This window comes from Haliaeetus albicilla, chromosome 18 (genome assembly GCF_947461875.1).
Source record: "Haliaeetus albicilla chromosome 18, bHalAlb1.1, whole genome shotgun sequence".
NCBI lineage: Eukaryota > Metazoa > Chordata > Aves > Accipitriformes > Accipitridae > Haliaeetus > Haliaeetus albicilla.
In genome coordinates, this window is record NC_091500.1 from 30,219,333 (window position 1) to 30,241,303 (window position 21,971).

Genomic DNA, 21,971 nt, shown 5'->3' on the forward strand with positions numbered 1-21,971 from the left:
TCTGCGTGCCCTGGGGGTTGCCCGCCCTCCTGGCTCTGGTCAGGGGCTCCTTTGTGGTGAGGGTCCCCCAACAAGGCGAGGGGTATCCCAGTACCCCCACGCACCCAAGTTCCCCCGGTGCTGCACCCAGCGGCGGAGGGGGGTGTCGGGGGGGCTCAGCCCACTGTGAACTTTGGCTGCGGGCTTGGCCCTGGCGCACGGGGAGGAGCGGCCGCGGCCTCCCCAGCTCAGACGGCTTCTGCCACCACAGCCAGAGCAGTGGCCGGAGCCCTCTGCCCCGCTGACGGTAGGTGGGGGCTCGGTGGGTGGGGTCCCCTCTGCCCCCCAGGCCAGGGCTGTGTCCCCTCCAAGAGCCCCGTTTTGGGGGTCTTTGGGTCTGCCCCATGGCCGTGGGGGTACAGTGAGACGAGTCTATCGGGTCTCGTGCACGCCGAGACCCCCACACCATCCAGGCTGGGCAGGGGGCTGCTGCCTGCCCCCCGCCCTCACCCGGCTCCGGGGACCCAGGGCAGACACCGAGTCTCCCCCCACAGCCCCTGAGGGTGGGGAAGGTTGGGGAGGGGGGGCTGCCACCCCCTCTGGGGGTCAGCCTGGACCCCCCCCATCGCAGCCTCAGGGGGTTTTTAACCCCCAGCCAGTACCCACTGCTGGGTGCAATGGGGGGGGATCCTGACACCCCCAAAGACCCCCCCCAAACAGGGCTCCTGGAGGGGTACACAGCCCCCCCACAGGGCTTCCTTATAGGGAGGGGTGGGTGGGATATGGGGCAGGTGGGTTGGGGGGTCCCAGAGGCAGCGGTGATGGTCACCCATGCAGGTCAGGAGCGGAGGGTGCCTGGGGTCGTCCCTGCCCTGGGAGGGCAGGAGGGGGACGGGGTTACGCCGGGGGGAGCAGCTGGGACGCCCCCCCCCCAGTTCCGCCCTGTGGGCTCTGGTTCCCGGCCGGGTGCTGACGCACTGCGCCCGGCTAATCCCCGGCACACCGCCTGGACGCCCTGGCCCAGCGGGAGGGAGGTCGGTCAGGGACTTGTCCGGGGGTGGGTGGGGGGCATAGGGTGCTCACCCCCCACCCCGGGAGGGCAGGGACTACCGCCTGGGGTCCCCGGGTGCCCCGTGGCACTTGGGCACAGACCAAGACCCATGTGGGACCTGCTGCAAGCTGAGGTCAATCCTCAACCTGCGCCCCCCCCCCGCTGCCTTTTCCCACCCTCCACCTGAGGGGGGGGTGTAGTCAGACCCCCACGGTGTGGGGCAGGGGATCTGGGGGTTCCCTGCATGGGGAGCGGTGCGTGGCTTTACCCGGCGAGCAAGGAGCCTGGGTTCAACTTGGGGTGCAGGTGTTGACTTGGCGGGGAGCGGGGGGGTGGCATGGCCCAGAACACCTGGGTTCCTCTCCCACCGCGCCCCCCCCCTCCCCCCGGCCCTGCAGACCCCCACCATGTGGCTGTACCTCTTGCTGGCGGCACTGGCCTGGGTGCTGGGCTGGCTGGTGCGGGACCGCCGGACCCTGCCTTCCGTCAAGGACAAGCATGTCTTCATCACGGGCTGCGACAGCGGCTTCGGCAACCTGCTGGCACGGCGACTGGCCCACCGGGGCTACCGGGTGCTGGCCGCCTGCCTGACCCAGAAAGGGGCCGACAGCCTCCAGCGGGGCTGCTCCGGTCACCTCCGCACCACCCTGCTCGATGTCACCCGCTCCGACAGCATCCGTCAGGCCGTCGAGTGGGTGCGGGCAGAGGTGGGCGAGAAAGGTGAGCAGGGGGTAGGGGGGGCAGGATGGGACCCCGGGGGGGAGTGCTGCGGGGTGGGATGGGGTCCCAGGGGAGATGCGATGGGGCAGGATGGGACCCCAGGGGAGGTGCTGTGGGGTGGGATGGGGTCCCACCAGGAGCTGGTAAGGAGTGGGAGGGGTAGTCTCAGGAGAGACGGTATAGGGCAAGAGGATGGGACCCACCAAAGGATGCCATAGGGCAAGACAGGGAGATCTGGGGGGGGGGTATAGGGCACAGCTGGGGGTCCCCAGAGAGGTGCTGCAGGGCAGGATTAAGGGTCCCTGATGAGGTGTTTACAGGGGAGAATGGGGGGGGGGGGTCCCACCAGGTCATCCTAAGGCGAAGGTTGAGGGGGCTCTGGAGAGAGGCTGCAGGGCAAGATGGGTCCTGCCAGGGGGCGGGTGGGAGCCCAGGAGAGGGGCTATAGGGTGGGGGGGTCCCTGCAAGGTGCTACAGGGCAGGATGGAGGGGAGGGTCCCACCAGGGCACACTGGGGAGAGGGTGGGGGGTCCCAGGGGAGGTGCCACAGGGCAGGGATCATGGCCAACATCCCCGACCTCGCGTGTCCTGTCATGTCCCCGTGTCCTCCCCCCAGGTCTCTTTGGGCTGGTGAACAACGCCGGGGTGGCCAACCCCATCGGCCCCACGGAGTGGATGAGGATGGAGGACTACCGCCAGGTCATGGCCGTCAACGCCTTCGGGGCCATCGAGGTGACGCTCCAGTTCCTGCCCCTGCTGAAACGGGCGAGGGGCCGGGTGGTGAACACCTCCAGCGTGCTGGGTCGCCTCTCCGCCAACGGCGGTGGCTACTGCATCTCCAAATACTGCATCGAGGCCTTCTCCGACAGCCTGCGGTAGGTGCTGGTCGTCCGTCCCCCCCCAACCCGCCCCGCAGCCCCCCCATCCCGTATCCTGATGGCCGTACATCCCGTAGGCGTGACATGTACCACTTCGGGGTGAAGGTCAGCATCGTGGAGCCCGGCTTCTTCAAGACGGCGGTGACCAACTTGGAGAGCATCGAGGCGTCCCTGCGCCAGCTCTGGGACCGCCTGGCACCTGAGACACGGCTCAGCTACGGCGAGGATTTCTTCCACAAGTGTGAGTAGGGAGTGGGGGGCACCTGCTGCCTCAGTTTCCCCTGCCTGACCCCCCTGCCTCCACTCCCGCCCCCAGACCTCAAGGTGCAGCGGCTCATCATGAACGTCATCTGCGACGCCGACCTCAGCAAGGTGACCCGCTGCATGGAGCACGCGCTGGGCGCCCGGCACCCACGCACCCGCTACAGCGCTGGCTGGGATGCCAAACTGCTCTGGCTGCCTGCCTCCTACCTGCCCGCCTGCCTCGTCGACTTCGCCCTGGCCACCATCCTGCCCAAGCCGGCCCACCGCGTCCGCTAGTCCCCTGCTGCAGCCACCAGCCCCACCTCAGGGCTGCGAGACCCACCCCCCACCCTCCAGCGCTGCAAATAAACTGCCCATCCCGGGTGCCGTGCAAACCGTCGCCTGCAGCGCTTGTCCCTGCGGTAGCCCCGGGTCCGGATGGGGTCCCCGCACGGCTCGGGGACCATTGGTGGCATTGCCGTGGCACACAGGGACCCCAGCCCCACTGCAACCGGGGTGGGGGGTGGCTTCCAGGCCCACGGCCCTCGGGGGACCCACAGGGACACTGCCACCATCACTGCCCTTCCACCAGTCCTGGTGCAGCCCAGCGTCCTGTTGACGTGGCCCCAAGCCAAGCCGGACCCCCGGTGCCCCCCCAGCACTGGGTTGGGATGGGGCTGCTGACACCAAGACCACACATCCAGCCTCCCTGACCCTGCTCTCATCGTTCCCAGTGGGACCAGTCCCCTCCTGGTGGGGAAGTTCCAGTCATTGGACAGGGCAGCATTGACCCCCACAGGGTCGATGGACCACGGGGGGAACCCCCACACCCATGAAGAACCCCATCCCACTCCCAGCCCGGTGGGCGCAGGGGAACACGCGGCTCTACGGAAGCTTTTATTTTTATTTCCAAATCCGGGGTCGTTCCCTCGACCCCCCCAGCCCCCACCGGCACATGAGGAAGGGTCCAATGGCGGCGACCCCCTGGAGGGGTTTGGCACATGGGGCCCTGCCCCAGAGGAGCTTGCAGAGGGCAAGCAAGCGGGAGCAGCCCCCACGACCACCAGAGCCCCCCAGGCGGGGGGCAGCAAGAGCCGGGGGGCCGCGGCACCCGCCAGGGGCTACATGACCTCATAGCCGCTGCGGATGCCCTTCATCAGGCAGCAAGCGAAGATGATGCCCAGGATCTGGAAAGGGAGAGGGGAGGGGGGTCATCCCCATCCTGCACGGCCCCCCCACGGTGGGGGGGGTACAGCCCCCCACAAGGTGGGTCTCAGCCCCACGTCCTACCTCGAAGAAGGCGATGCCCAGCGCAACCGCAGCCACGATGAGGATGTTCTTCTTCATCCAGGCTTCGATGCTCTGGAGGCAGCCCTGGGGGAGCAGAGGGGCTCAGGGGGTGGCCGGACACCCAGGGCATGGCAAGGGGGGGTGGGCACAGGGTCGGGGGGTCTCACCTTCTCATAGATGGTAGCGGGGCTGGGGTGGATGTTGCAGGAGGTGGTGTTGATGCGGCAGCAGGACCGGGGCACCGTGTTGTTGACCCTGAACCGCTCGATGGTGAACCAGTCGGTGTAGTTGTTGGCTCCGCAGCAACCAAACTGCCGGGGGGGGGGTTGTGGAACCTCAGGGGGTTGAACCCCAGACACCCATGTCCCTGTCCCCCCCCACCCCCAAGGCTGCCCCGTTACTCACATCACTCTGGAGCTCATCCACGGCCTCTGTCAAGGGTTTGTCCTCTCCATACTTGCGCATGGCGGCCCACAGCCCTTCGTCCAGCACCGAGCGGACCTGAGGGGGCCAGGGGGGTCAGAAAGGAGCGGGGGTCTGCAGCACCCAGCTGGGTCTGCACCCCCGTCTCCCCACGCATCCCCACCTTGTCCTTAAAGACGTATCCAGCGATGGCAGCGGCAATCTCCACCAGGAAGATGATGCTGAGCAGGACGGCGAACTGCAGGGGGGGGGAACAGGGTGGGGGTCAGGGTGGGGGGGTTAAGGTGGGAGAGGTTGGGTTGGGGGTCGGGGGGGGGGGTCAGGGTACTCACCGTGGTGACCATGCAGTAACTCTCCTTCCAGGCGCCGCAGCAGCCGAAGAAGGAGATGAAGAAGATGATGATGCCCAGCACCAGGATGGCAACGGGGGTGCTGGAGGCGGAGGAGCTGCTGACCGTCAGCGCCTTATTGAGGGCCGTCTGGGCGTAGATGCCGATGGCGATGAGGGCCACGCCGCATACCTGGGGGGGGCAGGGGGGGGGAGGCAGAGGGAATTGGGGTGAAGCCACCAGCCCCCCAGAACCAACAGGGTGTGGGTGTCACCCACAGCTGAGCATCCTCCTTTTCCGGGTAGTTGAGCAGCTCTGGGGTTTGGCTGCGAATTGGGGGGGACCCCCCCTTCCTGGGGGTGATGGGGGGGGGAGGTGGATTTTCTCTGCCCCCCCCCCCTTCCAGCCCAGCCGAGCCCCACCAGCAATGTCCCCATGGGGGCACAGTGGTGGGAGGGGGCCCCCGGTTCTGCCCCACGGCGGGACGCTCCCCAGCCCCGCTGCGGCGAGGGGGGGGCCGGGCTGGCGGCCGCAGGAACGCCGGGAAGTCCGGCCTTCCGGCCACGGCGAGAGGCCTCGGAGGGGGGGGAAGACACCGAGCACCAGCCCCCCAGCCAGGGGGGCCGCAGGCAGATCGAGGGGTGCCGGGGCAGGGGGGCATGCCAGGCACATGCTATCCCGGGTTGGGGGGGTCACCAGCAGCCCCACTCCCACGGGAGCCAGGATGCCCACGGCTTTTCCCGGTGCTGGGGCAGGAGCGTCCATCCTGCCCTGTCTCCGGCACCCCCCCACCACCACGGGTGGGACCCTTCCCACGGTCTCAGTTTCCCCGTGGCAATGGGAAGCCCCACCGGGGCTGCCATCCCCCCCCCCCCGCCCCGTCCCAGTGCCGCTGGCCCTGTTTGCTCGCTGGGTGTGGGTAAACAGCGCGGCCCAGCCGCCCGCTGCACAAACACTCCCGGTGGCGGGGGCCGGGGGGGGCTGGCGCCGGTGTCCCCATCGTGTCCCCCCCACCGCTGGCGGGTGGCCCGAGCCCCCCCCCCCCCCCCCCCCCCAGCCCTCCAGGGGTGACTCAGCCCAGCAGGATCAGGGTGGGGACTGGGACGAGTCACTCCTTGCGTGGGGGGACGGGATGACAGCTGGGAAGGCGCCTGCCCCCCCCACTACGGCCGTTGGGCGCCTCATGCCTCTTTCTTCACCCCAACTTCCCCAAACCTGTGCCCTGTCCTGCATGGGGACCCCGGCCAGGGGCAGCCCGGAACTGTGGGGCCTGGGGGGACCCAGCCACCCGTGGGGTCCCCACCCTGACCTTGGGGCTCGGCTTCCCTCGGCCAGGGTGTGCCAGCCTCGCCCTGTCCAGCCTCGTTACCCCTGGAACCTACTGATGGCGGTGTATGGCCGCAACACAGCCCAGTGCCAGGCTTCTCCCAGAGTGGGCAGCCTCACCCCCTGTGCCCCCTCCCTGCAGCCCCAGCTGTGGCCCCCCCCGCACCCGCTGCAGCCCCCCCCGGGCAGCAGGGCCTCCCCCGGGGTCCCCATGACACCCAGCTCAGGGCCTGCAAGGGTGGGGAAGGGGGTGTCAAAGGGGCCGTATGGGGGGGGGGGGGGAAGAAGCTGACGGAGGGGGGGCAACACGGGGGAGGGCTGCTGCCTGCCATGGGGCTGGGGCGGGCCCGTCCCCGGGGGGAACACAGCGGGGAAGGGCCCGTCTGCCCGGTTCTGCCGGCCCCGGAGCCCCCTCCCCGGCTCCCCCGGGGTGTGTGTGTCCCCCCCAGCGCCCCTCCCGGTTCCCCCCGGCCCCGCACTCACCCAGAAGATGAAGTTGAAGATAAAAACCAGGAACTTCACACATTTCATCCCGCCCTCGACCGCCATGGTCCGTCCTGCGGGAGCCGCCGCTTCAGCCCCGGTACCGGTACCGGCACCACGCCCGGTCCCCGACCCCCCCTGTCCCGGTCCACAACCCCCGCCCCCCTCCCGCTGTCCGAGCCCCGGCGTCCCGGGACCGCTCCCGGTGCAGCTCCCCCACCCGCTCCCGCCCTCCCGGTACCGGTACGGTACCGGTGCTCCCCCCGCCCCGGGCGCTCACCGGCGCCGCTGCTCCTCCGTGTCCTCAGAAATCATGTGACGGCCGGGGCGAGTCAAGAGGCAACCCCGGGACCGCCCCGGGACCGCCCCGGCCCCCCCCCGCCGCCGCCGCCGCCGCCCCCGCCCCGCGTGGGTCCCGCCCCGGCCCCGGCCCAGACAGACACGCGGGTGCGAGGGACACTTTAATGGTGGCGGAGCCGCTGGCCCCGCGTAGGGGGGGGACATGGAGGGGAGGGGGGGGTTACACCGCTGGGGGGGGTCCCGGGACACGGAGCTCCCACCCTGTCCCGCACCCCGGGGGTCTCGGGGGACCCTGCGCCCCGGGGGGGCCGGTCGGCCCGTGGTCCTTGGTCCCTGCCACCCCGAAACCTGCACCCCTGGGGTCCCGGGGACCCTGTTCCCTGCCACCCCACACACTGCACCCCTGGGGTCCCAGACACCCTATAATTTGCACCCTGGGGTCCCGGCTACCCTGTTCCCTGCCACCCCACACCCTGCACCCCCAGGGTCCCAGACACCCTATAACCTGCACCCCAGGGTCCCTGCCACCCCGCATCCTTCACCCCAGGGTCCCAGCCACCCTATAACCCGCACCCCGGGGTCCCTGCCACCCCATGTACCCTGCACCCCAGGGTCCCAGCCACCCTATAACTTGCACCCTGGGGTCCCCGACACCCTGTACCTCTTGGTCCCTGCCACCCCGGGGTCCTGGCAACCCTGTTCCCAGCCACCCCATACCCTGCACCCCAGGGTCCCTGCCACCCTATACCTGCACCCCAGGGTCCCTACTAGCCCCTACCTTACACCCCGGGGTCCCGGCCGCCATGGGCTCAGAGCCCCGGCACGGCGGCCAGCGCAGCCAGCACGGCCTCCAAGTGCTGGGGGTGGGCATAGGCCACGAGGCCACCCCAGTTTGCCCAGCGCTCGGCCCCCACCACCCCCTCCACCGGGCGGTTGTAGACCAGCTCGGGGGGGGACCTGGTGTCGCCCGCTCGCCGCTCTCGCAGGGCCCCCGCCAGGGCCACGACACCCCCGCCCAGGGCCCGCAGGATGGCGTGGGGGGCACAGGCGTCCCAGGCGAAGGTGCTGCCCTCGGAGAGGACATAGGAGTCCGCCAGTCCCAGGATGACGCAGAGCATCTTGTAGCCGGCACCGGCGGCGAAGCGCAGGCGGTCACCGCAGAGGGGGCCCAAGGCCGCCCGCACCGCTCCCCCCTCTGCTCGGCTCAGCACCACGCAGGGCACGGGGCGCGGCGGCGGGGGGCTCAGCGAGCACAGCCGCGTGTCCCCGTACGCGACGCCCCAGTGGTACCTCCCCTGCCACCTGCAGGGACGGGGACCCTGAGCGCAGACCCCGTCACCAGGTCCCCAGGCTTTCCCCGGCCTTCGGGGGCCGGGATCCGGCCGTGCCCACCCAACCGGTGCCGGTACCTGCGGGTCAGGGGGTCCCGGCGGAAGAAGGGCTCGTTGATGACGCCCAGCATGGGGCAGCCCGTCTGCCGGTCGTAGGCCCCGATGAGCACCAGCGCCGAGCACAGCCCCGCCGGGGCGATGCCGTCGACGGGGGCCACGTCCTCGCGCCCGCCGATGTACTCGTTGGTGGAGTCTGCGGGTGCAGCCGAATTCGCCGGGGCTCAGCTGCGGTACGTGGTGGTGGGGTCCCCCACCTACCCTCACCCAGCACCCCCTCACCGATGGGGTCTATCCAGATGGCCAGGTCCTGAGGGGGGATGCTGAGCGCCACGCCGGCCAACTCCACATCCTCCAGCGCCACGTCCCGGTGCACGGCGGCCGCCAGCAGCTCTGCGGCCGCCTGCTCGGGCTCCAGCACGGAGAGCAGCAGGGCCGCGGTGTCTCCCGGCGTGGCGCAGACCCGCACCGCCACCGTCTCCCCTGCCAGCACCCCGACATCAGCGATGGCCCCGTGGCCCCCAGTGTTGGGGGGGGGGGGCACGTGACCCCGGCTCCGCTGCTCCCCCGAGACTCACCCTGCCCGTTCTTGAACTCGTTGGACTCCTCGCCATGGATGTGGCCCCGCAGCTCAGGGAACTGGGGGGACAGGGCAGCTCAGCTGCGGCCCAGGGGGATGCGGGGGCACCCTGGGGACCCCCCCCAGGCCGTCCCTTACCTCCTTCCCCAGGTCGTGCTTGATGACCTCCTGGATGAGGACGTCCGCCAGCGTCTTGAAGTCCTGCAGGAACCTCCTGTTCCTGTCGGCCCCCGTCTTCTCGGCCACCAGCAGCTGGAAGAGGGGCTCTTCTCGCCGGCACAGCCGGGCGATGTGCGCCGCCTTCTCCGAGGCACCCACCAGGGCCTGCAGCAGCCCCGCCATGGCCGGGCCTTGGGGGGACGTGGCGCTCAAGGGGGGGGACCGGTCACCTCCCCGCTCCCAGCGTGGCCCCACGGTCCCGGCCCCGAGCGCCCTGCCGATAATTGCTGGGTGTGGGCAGCACCCAGGGCCGCATCCTGCCCAGCTCTGGCCCCGGGGGTGGGGACCTGGCTAAAATTATCCCGCTCTGCTGCCAGAGGCCACAGCCCGGGGGTGGGGACGTGGACGTGGGGACGTGGGGATATGGGGATGGGGGGATGTGGGGACATGGGGTTATGGGGACAGGAAGACATGGGGATGGGGGGTCATGGGGATGGGGGGTCATGGGGACGTGGGGCTGTGCTCAGCCAAGGACGTGGCTCCGCCGTGGGGTCCCCGCGTGGGGGGGCCTGTCCTGCGTGGAGGAGGAAGCAGCCAGGGTTGGGGGGGGGGGGGGAAGCAGGTCCACCCCGCACCCCCAGAGAGGTGGGGGGGGTATGATGGGGCCGCGCACCCCACCCCACCGCGCAGCGCCCCGCCCGCAGTGCTGCCCCGGGGCCGCGCCACGTGGGGGGGACCCCCGGCCCCGGCACACCCCGGGTGGGAGACCCCGTCCCGGGGTTCCCCCCCGCCTCCCCGCGGAGGGGTCCCCACCCCTTGTGCCGCCCCCGGGGGGATCCCGGGACCCGCCCCCCCCCATTGCCGTTACCGGGGCCGGGGCCGCTGACAGCTCCTGCGGGGCGGCCCGGGAGGCGGGGCCGGCAGGGCTACGTCACGCCACGGCCTTAACCCCTTCGGTCCCGCAGCCCGGCGGGAGGGGGGGGAAACTCCGGTGTCCACGCGTGGCGGGGAGGGGGCTCCGAGCGCCGCCTCCCGCTTCCGTTTCTCCTCCCCCCCCCCCCCGGGACCGGTGACACCGGGAAGCGGTGATACCGTCGCCGTGGGGAAAACTCCCATACCGGGATACGCCTCCCCCGGCCCCGGGACCGACACCCACTCCCCCCCCCCCGAACCCCGGGTTAGCCGGTGCGTTTGTGTATGTCCCCCCCGCGCCGCGCGGTGGCGCTCTCCTCCCGGCGCTTCGCTTCGCGCCGGTTTTACCGGCTCCGGTGTGGACGCGCCCGCTCCGGAGCGGCACTGCGGCGCCCCCTGGCGGAACGCGCTTGCCCCGCTCACCGGCACCGGGGCGGGTAACGGGAGCGCTCCTCTCCCCCCCTCCCTCTCCGCTTTACCGGGAGCCCCCCCCCCTTCCATCTCCCCACCGCCTGACAGCACCGGGCCCCCCCCCGCCCCGGCCTGCCCTCCACCGGAGCGGTTGCCGGTGCAGCCCCGGTGCCACGGGCGCGGCCGTACGTCCCTTCTTGCCCTCTCCATGGTTCTGATGGGGTCGGCACCGGGGGGGGGCGGGGACCTCCGAGGAGTCCTCCGGGAGCGGGGCGGGGGGGACCGGGAAGGGCGGCGCGGCGGGACCCAACTCCCGGCAAGTGCGGCGGGGCCGGGCGAACGCCCGGCCCCGCCGCACTTGCCGGGAGTTGGGTCCCGCCGCGCCGCAACCGGAGCGGGGGGGGTGGGGGGGTGGGTTTGATGGATTGGGGGGGGTGGGGGGTGTCGACCCGAACCGGGCAACGTGCGGTGGCGGCGGGGCCGTTCCCGGTGCTCGGGGGGCCGGCGGCGGCTGGTGACAAGCCCCTGCCAGAACCTCTTTTGTGCGCCCGCAGCCAATCAAGGCCGCTGACGACACACTTCTCTTGGGGTATAAAACCCCGGGGCCGCCGCTACCGCCGCTTTTTTCTTCCCCCCCCCCCCCTTTTCACCCCCCCCACCGCCGGTCCCTCACCAACCCCCCGCTTCCCCGCCCCCGCCGCCGTTACCGCCTTCCCCCCGTTCCGCGCCTCTTACGCGTTGCGGTGGAAGCGGGGGGCGGGGGGGGGGGGCGGGGGGCGATCCGGTGGGGGGAGAAGAGGAAAAAAAAAAACAAACCCAGAAAAAGAAAAAAAAAAAAAAAGAAGAAGAAGAAAAAAAAAAAAAGAGAGAGAAGCTTTCCCGGTATGGCCCCGGTATTGCTGTGGTTGCTGCCGTTGGCGGTGGCGGCGGCGGCGGGGGGGGGAGAATCGTTGGAAACGCAACCCCCCGCCTCGGAGCCGGTCTGCCCGGTGTGTCTGTGGCGGCGGCACAGCAAGGAGCTGCGGCTGGAGAGCATCAAGTCTCAGATCCTGAGCAAGCTGCGGCTGAAGGAAGCGCCCAACATCACCCGGGAGGTGGTGAAGCAGCTGCTGCCCAAGGCCCCCCCGCTCCAGCAGCTCCTCGACCTCCACGACTTCCAGGGGGACTCGCTGCAGCCCGACGAGTACCTGGAGGAGGACGAGTACCACGCCACTACCGAGACCGTCATCAGCATGGCCCAGGAAAGTCAGTGCCGCCTTTGTTCCGCCCCGCCGCCGCCGCAAAGTTCGCCGGCGGACTCCCCCCCCCAACCCCAGGTCCCCGTTCCCCACCGTCCCCCCTCCCGGTTCTTTCCACCCCCTCCCCACCCCCGGCTCCCTTCTCCTCTGTCCCTTCGCTCGCCTCGTCCCGTGCGGCGGCGGGCATCGTCCCTCCGGGGTTCCCCCCCCCCTCCCGGGGTGCCCCTTCTTCCCCCGCGGCTCCCCGTCCCCGTTCCCCCCCTCCCGGGGCTGCCCGGTTCCCCTTGGGGCTCCCCCCGCGTTCGCCCTGCGCACCGACCTGCAGACCCCACCAGTGTCCGTGTCCGTCCCCCCACACACACCCCCATCCTATCCCCTGGGTGGCTCCGCGCGAGTCCCGGGGACACGGGGACAGCCCGGCCGGCAGTCAGTACAGGGCACCGGGAACTGGGAGATGGCAGTGGGAATGGCTGCTGGGTGCTGGGACCTGGTAGCAGGGACTGGGACCCGGCACTGGGCTCTGGGACCCAGTACTGGGGACTGGGACTCAGTGCTGGGGACTGGCACCCAACACTGAGAACTGGGAGTCAGTACTGGGGACTGGGACCCGGCACTGGGGACTGGGAGTCAGTACTGGGGTCTGGGAGTCAGTACTGGGGACTGGGACTTGGCACTGGGGACTAGGACCCAATACTGGGGACTGGGACTCAGCACTGGGGTCTGGGACTCGGCACTGGGGACTAGGACCCAATACTGGGGACTGGGACTCAGCACTGGGGTCTGGGACTTGGCACTGAGGACTGGGACTCTGCACTGGGTACTGGGACTCAGTACTGGGGACTGAGACCTGACACTGGGGCCTGGGACCTGGCACTGGGGCCTGGGACTCACTACTGGAGACTGGGACTCAGTAGTGGCAATGGGGACTTGGCACTGGGGCCTGGGACACAGCACTGGTGACTGGGACTCAGTACTGGGGCCTGGGACCTGACACTGGGGACTGGGACGTGGCACTGGGGACTGAGACTCAGTGCTGAGGACTGGGACTCAGCACTAGCGCTGGGACCTGGCACTGGGTACTGGGATCTGGTACCAGCACCAGCACTGGGACTGGTCTGGGGGCACAGGGCAGATGGCACGGTGACCTCCCGGTCCCCAGGGCCCTGCCAGGCAGTGGGTGCCACTGCTCACCTCCTGCCGCGGCACGTGGCAGGGTGACGGCAGGGTGACGGCAGGGTGTGCTGGGGACAGGCAAGTGCCCACCGCCCTGGGCTTGCCCACGGCCAGCGCGGTGGTCCCTGGTGGGAAGGCAGCGAGGGGACGGGGCGCGGGGGCTTTGCTGCACCGTGACGTGGCTCTGTCCGTCCATCTGTCAGTCTGTGGGCGAGGAGAGGGAGAACGGATGGGGTGCCTGGGTGGCTGCACCCCTCACCTCTCTGTGCCTCGGTTTCCCCGCGTGTCCGGCCCCGGCTCCACCTGCTCCAGCGGTGGGATGAGGCTGCGGGACCCCCGAGGCGCAGGGGGCTGCGGGACCTCCGGGCAGCGGGGCTAGGGGGGCCGGGTGCGAAGGGTGAGCGGAAGGGAGGGAAGTGTGAGGCGCTGTCCCCCCCTCCCGCAGCCCCCCGACGAATTTCCTTCCCAGGCATTAATAGACTCGGGCGGCTTTGAAATTTTATTACCCATAAAATTGACAACACGCTGGGGTTTTCCTCCCTGTGCCGCGTTAACGCTCGCTGCCCCCGGCCCCCCCTCCTGCCCCTTAACAGCTCGGGGGCCCCCCAAAATAAATACCAGAGGGTGGCCCCTCTTCCCGGCCGGCCGGGCCCCGCATGGCCCTGCTCTGGGGGTCCCGCAGCCCCCGGCCCTGCAGCCGGATGCACCGCCGGGTCCGGCTTGCCTCGGCTGCGGCCGCTCTGTTATTATTATGATTTTTCCTCCCTCCTCGCCCCCCCCGTGGCAATTGTGTGGGGTTTTATGGTTCCTGAACAGAAGGAGGGAAAGGGCTTTATAGGCAGCAGAGCCATAAAGCTCTCGGGTTCCCCCCGGGCGCCCCCCGCCCCGGTTAATCCCAAGCCACCACCCCCAGCACCCCCCACCCCCCCCGGGTTTTTTCTTAACTGCAGAAGGAACCCGGGAAGGTTAATTGGGTCCTAAACCCATTTAGGGGCTACCCGTGACCCCCGCGACCTGCGGGGTGGAGGGACCTTAATGAGGGGCTATGGGGGGCCGGGGGGGGGGGTTCGGGCCGGGCACGGGCCGGGGCGAGGGGCTGGTGGGGGCCGGGGGGGCCGCCTGTGCCGCTTGCTCAAAAGTGCCGGAGCCGCTCAAGGTCAGCGGGACACGGGTGGGAGCGGGGACGAGGGGACATCACGGAGGCATCGCTGGCATGTGGCATCTCAGGGTATCGGGGGGGGTCCCCGGGGTACCCGGGACCTGGGGGGGTCTCCGGTCCCCCGTGGCAGGCGAGGGGTTAACGGGGCAGAGGTGGGAGCCCCAAATCCGGCCCCGGTGGGAACAAAGAGCAGAGGGGGGGGCTCGGGGCCACCCCCCTCCCGGCACATACTCAGCTGTGACCGATGTCCCGGTAACCTTTATCCCCCGTTGCCAGAGCGACCGGACGAGCATCCTGGCACCACCGCAGCCCCGTGCCAGGAGCAGCCAGCGTGGCACAGCCCCCACGCTCGGACCCCCCCTTCCCCGGCACCCCACACCCCCCTCTCGTCCCCGGACCTGCAGCCGCCCGGTGTCCCCCGGGATGCCAGACCGAGTCCCAGGCCGGAGGATGGTCAGCGGTGCTGCCGGTGCTGCCGTCGCAGCGGCGAGGGGCTTCGGTGTGAAGCCGGTGGCAGCTTTAAGGGACCTGCACCGGCTCCAGCGCTGCTTTGGCATCTCTCACCCGGAGACCCTACAAAAACAACCCCACCGGCACCGACCTTGCCACGGTGCCAGCCACGGCGAGCCCGGACCAAACCAGCACCGCATCCCCTAAGGCCACCGGGAACCTCTGTGCCACCGGGACCACGGGGGACCCAGAGCCCCTCAAGGTGGCCACCGGCCTAGACTGGGATGGTGACGGGTGGCAAAGCCCCCGCCAAGGGGCTGGGGGGCACAACCTGTCCTGAGGTTGGCAGCTGCGGGGGGGGACCAGCGTGGCTTTGAGGGGATGGGCAGCACCAGAGCAGGGTGGAAACGCTCCCCAGGCAGGTCTCGGGGGACCGCAGGTTTAATCGGGGGCTTGTGCACAGCAAATTGCTGGGAGGCGTTTGGGCGGCCGGCGCCCGCGGCCCCCCAGCCCCTGTCACTTTGGTTTATGTGCAGCGCGGCGGGGGGCTGGATGGCATTCCCGGGGCTGCGGCCGGTGTCGTGACCCCCATGTGTTCGGGGAGGCCTCGCACGCAGCAAATGGCCCCGCGCTGCAGCTGGGTGCTATTAAACCTGACCGGTGCGTGGCAGGGGGAGGGGGCTGCGCGGGCGACCGAGGGGGGGGAAATTCCCAGCTCAATTTGACACAGATGTTTGCTGAGCAGGGAGGGCCAGCGTGGGGCCGGCTCCAGCCGGGGTGCTGCCACGGGGCTGGGGGAGGGCGGCCGGGGACCCCCGGCTCTGAGGGATGCTTGTGCTGCCGGTGCTCGGGGTTGTCATCCCACCGGGGTGGGTGTCCCTGTCTCCGCAGCGGCCGCTCGCCTTTGCCACCTCTGAGAGCATCGCCCTGGGCAGGACCCACCAGGGTCCTGGGTGAAGCATCGCTGGCTGCTCTGCCGAGGCCGGCAGAGGTGTGGGGCTGCCCCGAAAACAAGCCTAGGGAGGGTGGGAGATGGGAGGGTGGGAGATGAGAGGGAGGGAGATGGATGTCCTCTGAGATGCAGACCTGGCAGGACCATTGGCAGGGAGCCTGGTGGTACCCGGCTTGGTGCCAGGGACCCTCCTCAGGGCTTTGCCGCATCCCCGGGAGCTGCGGGACCAGGCGCGTTCCCGGCTCTGACGCAGGGATGTGTTGGGAACCGGCTGCCCCGGAGCAGGTGCTGCGGGGCCGGAGCCCCCCGCCCTGCTCAGCCCGGCCCCGCTCAGCTGGGGGCTCGGTTCCCGCAGCCCCCGCGGGGGATCATGAATCCCCGGTGACATGGGGTCAGGGGGCAGCCGGGGACCTTATTGCGAATGGAGGGGCAATGACCCCTGGGGCGGCCTCTGACCCGACCTTCAACTCCTAACGACCGAGGAGGAGCTCGCCCCGACCCTGCGTCCGATAGAGGTTTTGGGGGGGGGTCCCGGGGCCACCCCTGACACCTCCTTCCTCCCACAGCGGACCCCGTGGTGCAGATCGAGGGCAACCCCCATTGCTGCTTCTTCAACTTCAGCCCCAAGATCATGTTCACCAAGGTGGTGAAGGCGCAGCTGTGGGTGTACCTGCGGCCAGTGCAGCACACCTCCACCGTCTACCTGCAGATCCTCCGCCTGAAGCCGGTGACGGAGGAAGGCAGCCGCCACATCCGCATCCGCTCCCTGAAGATCGACCTCAACTCCCGCATCGGGCACTGGCAGAGCATCGACTTCAAGCACGTGCTGCAGAACTGGTTCAAGCAGCCGCAGAACAACTGGGGCATCGAGATCAACGCCTTCGACCCCAACGGCAACGACTTGGCCGTCACCTCGCTGGGACCCGGGGCCGAAGGGCTGGTAGGTGGCCGTTGCGGGGTGGGCACGCGGCTCAGGGTCCCCACAGTCCCCGGGGATCGGTGCTGCGCGGAGCTCGTGGGGCGTCGCAACGGCCCTGGTGCTCGGCTGAGCGCAGGGCTCCCAGCCATCCCTGGGGAACTGGAGAGCATGGGGGGGGCAATGGGGGTGGGCACGGGTGGTGGCACAGCTCTGTGGGGCTGGTGCCAGCTTGTGGGGACGGTTACAGCTCCATGGGGACAGTCACAGCTCTATGGGGACGACGACAGCTCCGTGGGAGCGGTCACGTCTCTGCAGAGCTGGTGATGGCTCCATGGGGCTGGTGACACCCCCGTGGGGCTGGTGACACCTCCATGGAGCCGGTGACAGCCCCATGGGGACAATGACGGCTCCGTGGGGCCAGTTATGACTCCACAGGGGTGGTCACAGCTCTGTGGGACCACTTACAGCTGCATGGGGCTGGTCACAGCTCTGTGGGGACAATGACACTTCTACGGGGCTGGCGACGCCCCAGTGGGGCTGGTGACACCTCGATGGGGCTGGTGGCAGCTCTGTGGGGCTGGTGACAGCTCTGTGGCGCTAGTGGCAGCTCCGCAGGGCCGTGTGGGACCTGGGATGGTGGGACAGTGGGATGGTGGGTCAGCGTGCGGGGCTCACGCCCCCCTTTCCCTCTCCCCCCAGCACCCCTTCATGGAGCTGCGGGTGCTGGAGAACAATAAGCGCTCGCGGCGGAACCTGGGGCTGGACTGCGACGAGCACTCAACCGAGTCGCGCTGCTGCCGCTACCCCCTCACTGTCGACTTCGAAGCCTTCGGCTGGGACTGGATTATCGCCCCCAAGAGATACAAAGCCAACTACTGCTCGGGGCAGTGCGAGTACATGTTCATGCAGAAGTACCCCCATACCCACCTGGTGCAGCAGGCCAACCCCCGGGGCTCGGCGGGGCCCTGCTGCACCCCCACCAAGATGTCCCCCATCAACATGCTTTACTTCAACGACAAACAGCAGATCATCTACGGCAAGATCCCGGGCATGGTGGTTGACAGATGCGGATGCTCTTAGAGCCCAGCTGGTGCTGCCCCTCCACCCCGCGCCCCCCTCCGACAACAAACTCCTCTTTTCTTCCACTGTTTTTTGGGTTTTTTTCTTGATTTTTTTTTTTTTTTTAAATACAAAGAACAAGCGTTTAAATTCCTTTGGATGTCAGGGGGAGAGAGAGAGAAGAAAATCCCACGGAGAAACGCTGCACCAAACCCGCGCTTCGACATGCATTGTGCAATAAAGCAACCGGACGGAGAAGGGAAGGGGCGGCCGGGACCCCCAGCACAGTGGCACGGCACAGCAGCACGGCACGGCGGCACAGCTCTTCACCGGACGGCTCTCCCACCCCGGCTCAACGGTGAGGGGGAGAGGAGGAGGCCGAGCAGACCCCGCATCTCCCCGTGCCTCCGGAGAGGCAGTGGGGATGGGGACATCCCTGCCCACCCCGTGGCCAAGGTGACATCCAAGGGTGGGTGGCCCCATCCCCGAGCAGCCGATGGCCCCGTCGCCACAGCCCCGCGCCGGGCGCTCTGCCAGAGCAAGGATGGCAGGATCCGGCAGCGGGACCCCCGGGACGGGCGCGCCGGGGCGGCTGGGCCACGCGAGCGCCGGCAGCAGCTCCAGCCCGGGAGGAAACCGTCTCCCTTCTTTAATTTATTTATTTATTAATCACCCTCCCGGCCGGCGCTTTGCTGCGGGAAGCCCCCACTTGCCCTGGTCCCTCCCTTCACGTCGCCGGCACCGGCCCAGCACCCACAACCCGATGGCAGGGACAGCTCTGGAGGGGCTGCTTCAGTCCGGAGCCCCCCTGGGGACCGGCCGGTGGCAGCCAGCACCGCCAGCATCCCGTGGCATCCCTGGCCACTGACGGCTTGATGGGAACGGAGCTGCCGCCCACGCTTCGGATCCGGCCCTGGCACTGCCGGCAGGATGGTGATGATTGCCCCGGTACTGCCGACAGGACAGCGGTGCTCGCCCCGGCACCCAGCGCTCTCCCGGGGCGGCCGGAGGAGCCAGCGGCTCAGGGGGTCTCCTCCGGCGGGAAGGAGGGCGGCCAGCAGCTCGGGGTTATCCGGAGGCGGCACCGGCCAGAATTGGACGGAGGCTCCGGCTGGGGAGAAATTCCGCTTATGCGGCAGATTCGCCTCCCCCTGCCCTCGGCGTTTGGATTATTTTCGCGTGAGAACAGGCTCCTGCCTTCTCAAGAGTTCAGCCGCCCCAGCGGCTCCGGCGGTTCCCCTTCGCTTGCGCCGTGGCTGGAGTGATGCAACCGGGGCCACGCTGGGTCCCGGCTGGGAGCCGTCCCTGGCGCCAGGCGGCCGCCAGCCCCGCACCAGGGTGGAAACGGCGGCTCTGCCCGGCCAGGGGGGATGGCCTGGGGGAACCCCCCAAACCCCGGCCCCAGCACTTATCCCGAGGGTGCCGGACGGCTCTGGCCGGGAGACGCGCCTCCATCCCTCCTCGCCCACGGCACCGCGGGGCAGAAGCACCGGGACCGTGTGGGGAATGACCCCATGGCCGCAGCCAGGCCAGTCCGGCACGTCCGCACCCCGTGTAGCACTTAGGGACGGCGTCGGGCGGCGAGGGTCGGGAAGGCGCCGGGGGCAGAGCCGGGGAGCCGGGGGCACCCGGGATGTTTAGCACTTGTCCCCGGCTCCGCGGAGCCCAAAGCGCTTACAAGGATGAGGCTACCCTGGGGCGAGGACGCGGCGCTGGCCCGGCGGTGCTGAACCCCCGCAGTGCCAAACCCTGGCCACCCCGCCTGGCGCCAAAGCACTTAGGGCCCCTCGTGCCGGGCTCCCGACACCACTGGGGTCTTGCCACCGGCACCGATGCCACTGGCCCAGCGGCTCTGGCAATCGCAGCCCTACAGCCCCGCCGCGGCATCACGAGGGTCCCAGCACCCCAGCCGGACCCTGCAGCTCCAGCTTGTGGCAGGAGTTGGAGGAGAAGGGATGGGGATGGGGAGAGCTGGGGTCCCCCGAGGAGCAGGGTGCTGGGGGCAGGCGGGCTGTCCTGGGGGAGTGTCCCCCAGCCACCCTCACCCCTCAGGGCCAGGCAGGGGGCACAGCTCAGCCCAGAAACACCAGCTTGTGGTCACACCGTGGCTGACAGCCCCATGCCGGTGGCTTCACGGCCGAGGTCCCTGAGCCCCGTGCCGGCAGGTCATTGCCAGCTCTTGCAATACATCGGATGTAACGATGCCGATGCAAATCCCCCTCCCCGGCCTGGCTGCAGCCAGCAACAGCCAGCGCCGGGGCCGGGGGCCGAGGCACCCCTTCTCCCTGCCGTTCAGTGCCTTTCGGGGGTGCCGTGTCCTCCGGCAGCACCGGGTCTCACTGTGGAGCTGGCGCATCCCACGCCGGAGGAGCGGGCAGCCTCCGGCCTGGCAGGGGGGAGACCTCCCGACCCGCCGAGCCAGGGACAACGCCTGCGTCCCTGTGTGGTGCCCCCCGCCCGGCCGTGCCTGCGTGATGCTGAAGGGGTCGGTGCCGGCGAAGCCGCTCATGGAAATATTTTGCCGGTCCCCGTTTCGCTTCCACCTGGCGCTCGTGGCTCATGAGGGCTCGTCCAGCCCTGGCCGTTGGCCGTTGCCGTTCCCCTCCACCACTGAAACCATACTGGATGCGGCCAAGGATGCGCTGGCACGGAGAAGCACCATCCTGCCATTGCCAGCACTGGGGCCAGTCCACCCTGGGCCCTGTAAGATGCCGGGCATGGCACAGCCACCGCCAGGAGCGGAGCCACACGCCAGGAAAGAGCCAGAAGCCGCTTGGAAGGGACTGGAAAGGGCACGGAGCTACCCCGGCCACGGGATCCTGCTCTGGAGTCAGGGGAGCTGCGGTCTGGCTGGGATCCGGCTGGGATCCACCTGCCCCCCCTTGCCCCAACCATCGCCACGTGCTGGAGCCCCGTTTGTTGGGGAGGGGGTCTCACTCCCCCCCCGACCCGGGATGTGGCCACCGGCCTTGCGCTCGGGGCACATGGCCCTTTGCTGGGGAGGGGGACAGGCATGGCCGGGCTCTGGCCGGTGGCGGGGGCTTCCCGCCTGGCACGGCGGGGGGAATGGCAGCGATTCAGAGCTGGGAAGGATGGGATGTGCCTGGGACGGGCGCTCCTCTGGTTTTTAAGAGCCTCGAACAAGGGGGTGACCGAGGCAGGTGGGACCCCCCCCGCCCCAGGCATCGTCCCCCCGCGTCGGGGCAGCAGCAGCTGCGGCGGGGTCCAGTCCAGCGCGGAGCCCAGAGCGGGGGGGGTCCAGCCACCCCGTCTGCCCCCAGCGTTGGGGGAACCATGGAGCACCCCAAACCCACAGCCCATCACCCCAAAAGCCCCCGCAGGGCCCCGGGGTGGCGGTTACAGGCAGGTGGCGCTGAAGAAGAAAGGATGGGGCCGCCCCGGTTACTGGGACCAGTCAGCCCTGGGCACTGGTCCCACAGCCCCCAACAGCGGGTGGCACTGGGACCAGTGCCCTGGGCTGACTGGTCCCCCAGGCGGTTCATGGGCGGGCAGGGGGTGGCAGCCCCGTCAATATATTATTATTATTTACCCGGTGTATTGGTCCTGTGTGTAACGTCTTAGGTTATTTTTCTGTTCGTTTGTTCGTTGTTTTGTTCCTCGTTCTGTCGTTCAGGGTGTCTGGGGGGGCAGGGACGCGTCTGCCAGGGCGGGGGCTCAGGACGGGCCCCGGGGATGGGGGGGGGGGACGCGGCAGGTCCAAATCGCACGACCAAAAGACCATGGATGGTTGGGGGGGGTTTAATCACGTGACCAAACACAGCACTTGAACATCAAAAAATAAAATTAAAAAGAAATTTAAAAAAATATTTAAAAAAATAAATAATCAAAGAGTTCAGAGCTTTCAGCTCCATCCCGCACCAGGGGCTCCCGGCCAGCCCAGGGCTTGCCGGCACCACAGCCGGGGCTCCTGCACGCTGGTGGCACCGGTCCCGCCACAGCACCAGGACCCCCAGCCAGCACAGCCAGCGCCACGTCCCCCCACGACATCGACGTCCCACGAGATGTCATGCTGCCAGCTCACCTCCAGCACAAATGTCACCGTGACGGAGCCGTGCAGTGATGCTGGAGCCGGTGGCGAGAGGCAGCCGGAGGGAGTGGAGTGGCGGCCTGGGGGATGCCGAATGTTCCCTGTAAAACTGGTGTGTTGAGAGAGAGAGAAAGAGGGAGAGACTGCCGGGGGCTGGGGAACCATTTGCACTATGGAAGGTTAAAGAAGAGACGAGGACAGGATCGCCTTCACCGCAGAGCCGGGGCTGGGCAGAGCCGTGTCCGTGGGCTGGCTGGGTGCAAGGATCGGTCCATCTGCGCCAGGATGGTTTTTCCTCGCTGCCGGAGGAGATGCCAAGGTGCTGCCGGCTTCGCCGCCGTGCCACAGCATCGGGACACGACATCCCCCTGGCCCCGGGCTGGAGGAAGGGGCTCCGGCCCCACCAGCCCGGCAGGATGCGGCCGCTGGGTCCGGGAAAGCTGCGGCAGCCCTGAGGGACAGGGATCGGTGGGTCTGGAGCAGCGTCCCCCAGGAGAAGAC

General features: G+C 69.2%; 4 protein-coding genes across 11 annotated transcripts; 2 read left to right on the forward strand and 2 right to left on the reverse strand.

Moving 5' to 3' along the window:
• Positions 1 to 185: 185 nt before the first annotated feature.
• Positions 186 to 3,261, forward strand: RDH5 (retinol dehydrogenase 5). Of its 2 annotated transcripts, none has more exons than XM_069806395.1 (5): positions 186 to 286; positions 1,429 to 1,750; positions 2,367 to 2,625; positions 2,706 to 2,869; positions 2,945 to 3,261. In XM_069806395.1, the coding sequence occupies exons 2-5, from the start codon at positions 1,438 to 1,440 to the stop codon at positions 3,166 to 3,168; spliced, it is 960 nt and encodes a 319-aa protein (XP_069662496.1). In that variant the 5' UTR covers positions 186 to 286; positions 1,429 to 1,437; the 3' UTR covers positions 3,169 to 3,261. The 2 variants fall into 2 exon arrangements, with proteins under 2 accessions (XP_069662496.1, XP_069662498.1); XM_069806397.1 differs by lacking the exon at positions 186 to 286 and adding an exon at positions 1,020 to 1,336.
• Positions 3,262 to 3,755: 494 nt separating this feature from the next.
• On the reverse strand, positions 3,756 to 7,095 carry CD63 (CD63 molecule). Its single transcript, XM_069806412.1, has 8 exons — positions 7,003 to 7,095; positions 6,723 to 6,796; positions 4,917 to 5,105; positions 4,748 to 4,822; positions 4,567 to 4,662; positions 4,329 to 4,472; positions 4,162 to 4,245; positions 3,756 to 4,058 (listed from the first exon to the last, which is right to left on the reverse strand). The coding sequence occupies exons 2-8, from the start codon at positions 6,786 to 6,788 to the stop codon at positions 3,993 to 3,995; spliced, it is 720 nt and encodes a 239-aa protein (XP_069662513.1). The 5' UTR covers positions 6,789 to 6,796; positions 7,003 to 7,095; the 3' UTR covers positions 3,756 to 3,992.
• A 75-nt stretch (positions 7,096 to 7,170) lies between these two features.
• INPP1 (inositol polyphosphate-1-phosphatase) lies at positions 7,171 to 10,233 on the reverse strand. Of its 7 annotated transcripts, XR_011328674.1 has the most exons (8): positions 10,018 to 10,231; positions 9,129 to 9,423; positions 8,989 to 9,049; positions 8,693 to 8,893; positions 8,432 to 8,606; positions 7,590 to 8,324; positions 7,528 to 7,558; positions 7,171 to 7,480 (listed from the first exon to the last, which is right to left on the reverse strand). XR_011328674.1 is itself a non-coding variant. In XM_069806385.1 (7 exons), exons 2-6 carry the CDS (start codon positions 9,330 to 9,332, stop codon positions 7,832 to 7,834), a joined length of 1,134 nt encoding a protein of 377 aa, XP_069662486.1. In that variant the 5' UTR covers positions 9,333 to 9,423; positions 10,018 to 10,233; the 3' UTR covers positions 7,171 to 7,764; positions 7,801 to 7,831. The 7 variants fall into 7 exon arrangements, 4 of the variants coding, with proteins under 4 accessions (XP_069662486.1, XP_069662485.1, XP_069662484.1 ...); XR_011328673.1 differs by having other exon boundaries at positions 7,171 to 7,558; XR_011328672.1 differs by having other exon boundaries at positions 7,528 to 8,324.
• A 634-nt stretch (positions 10,234 to 10,867) lies between these two features.
• Positions 10,868 to 17,546, forward strand: GDF11 (growth differentiation factor 11). Its single transcript, XM_069806392.1, has 3 exons — positions 10,868 to 11,717; positions 16,011 to 16,384; positions 17,063 to 17,546. Exons 1-3 carry the CDS (start codon positions 11,357 to 11,359, stop codon positions 17,441 to 17,443), a joined length of 1,116 nt encoding a protein of 371 aa, XP_069662493.1. The 5' UTR covers positions 10,868 to 11,356; the 3' UTR covers positions 17,444 to 17,546.
• The last annotated feature ends 4,425 nt before the right edge of the window (positions 17,547 to 21,971 follow it).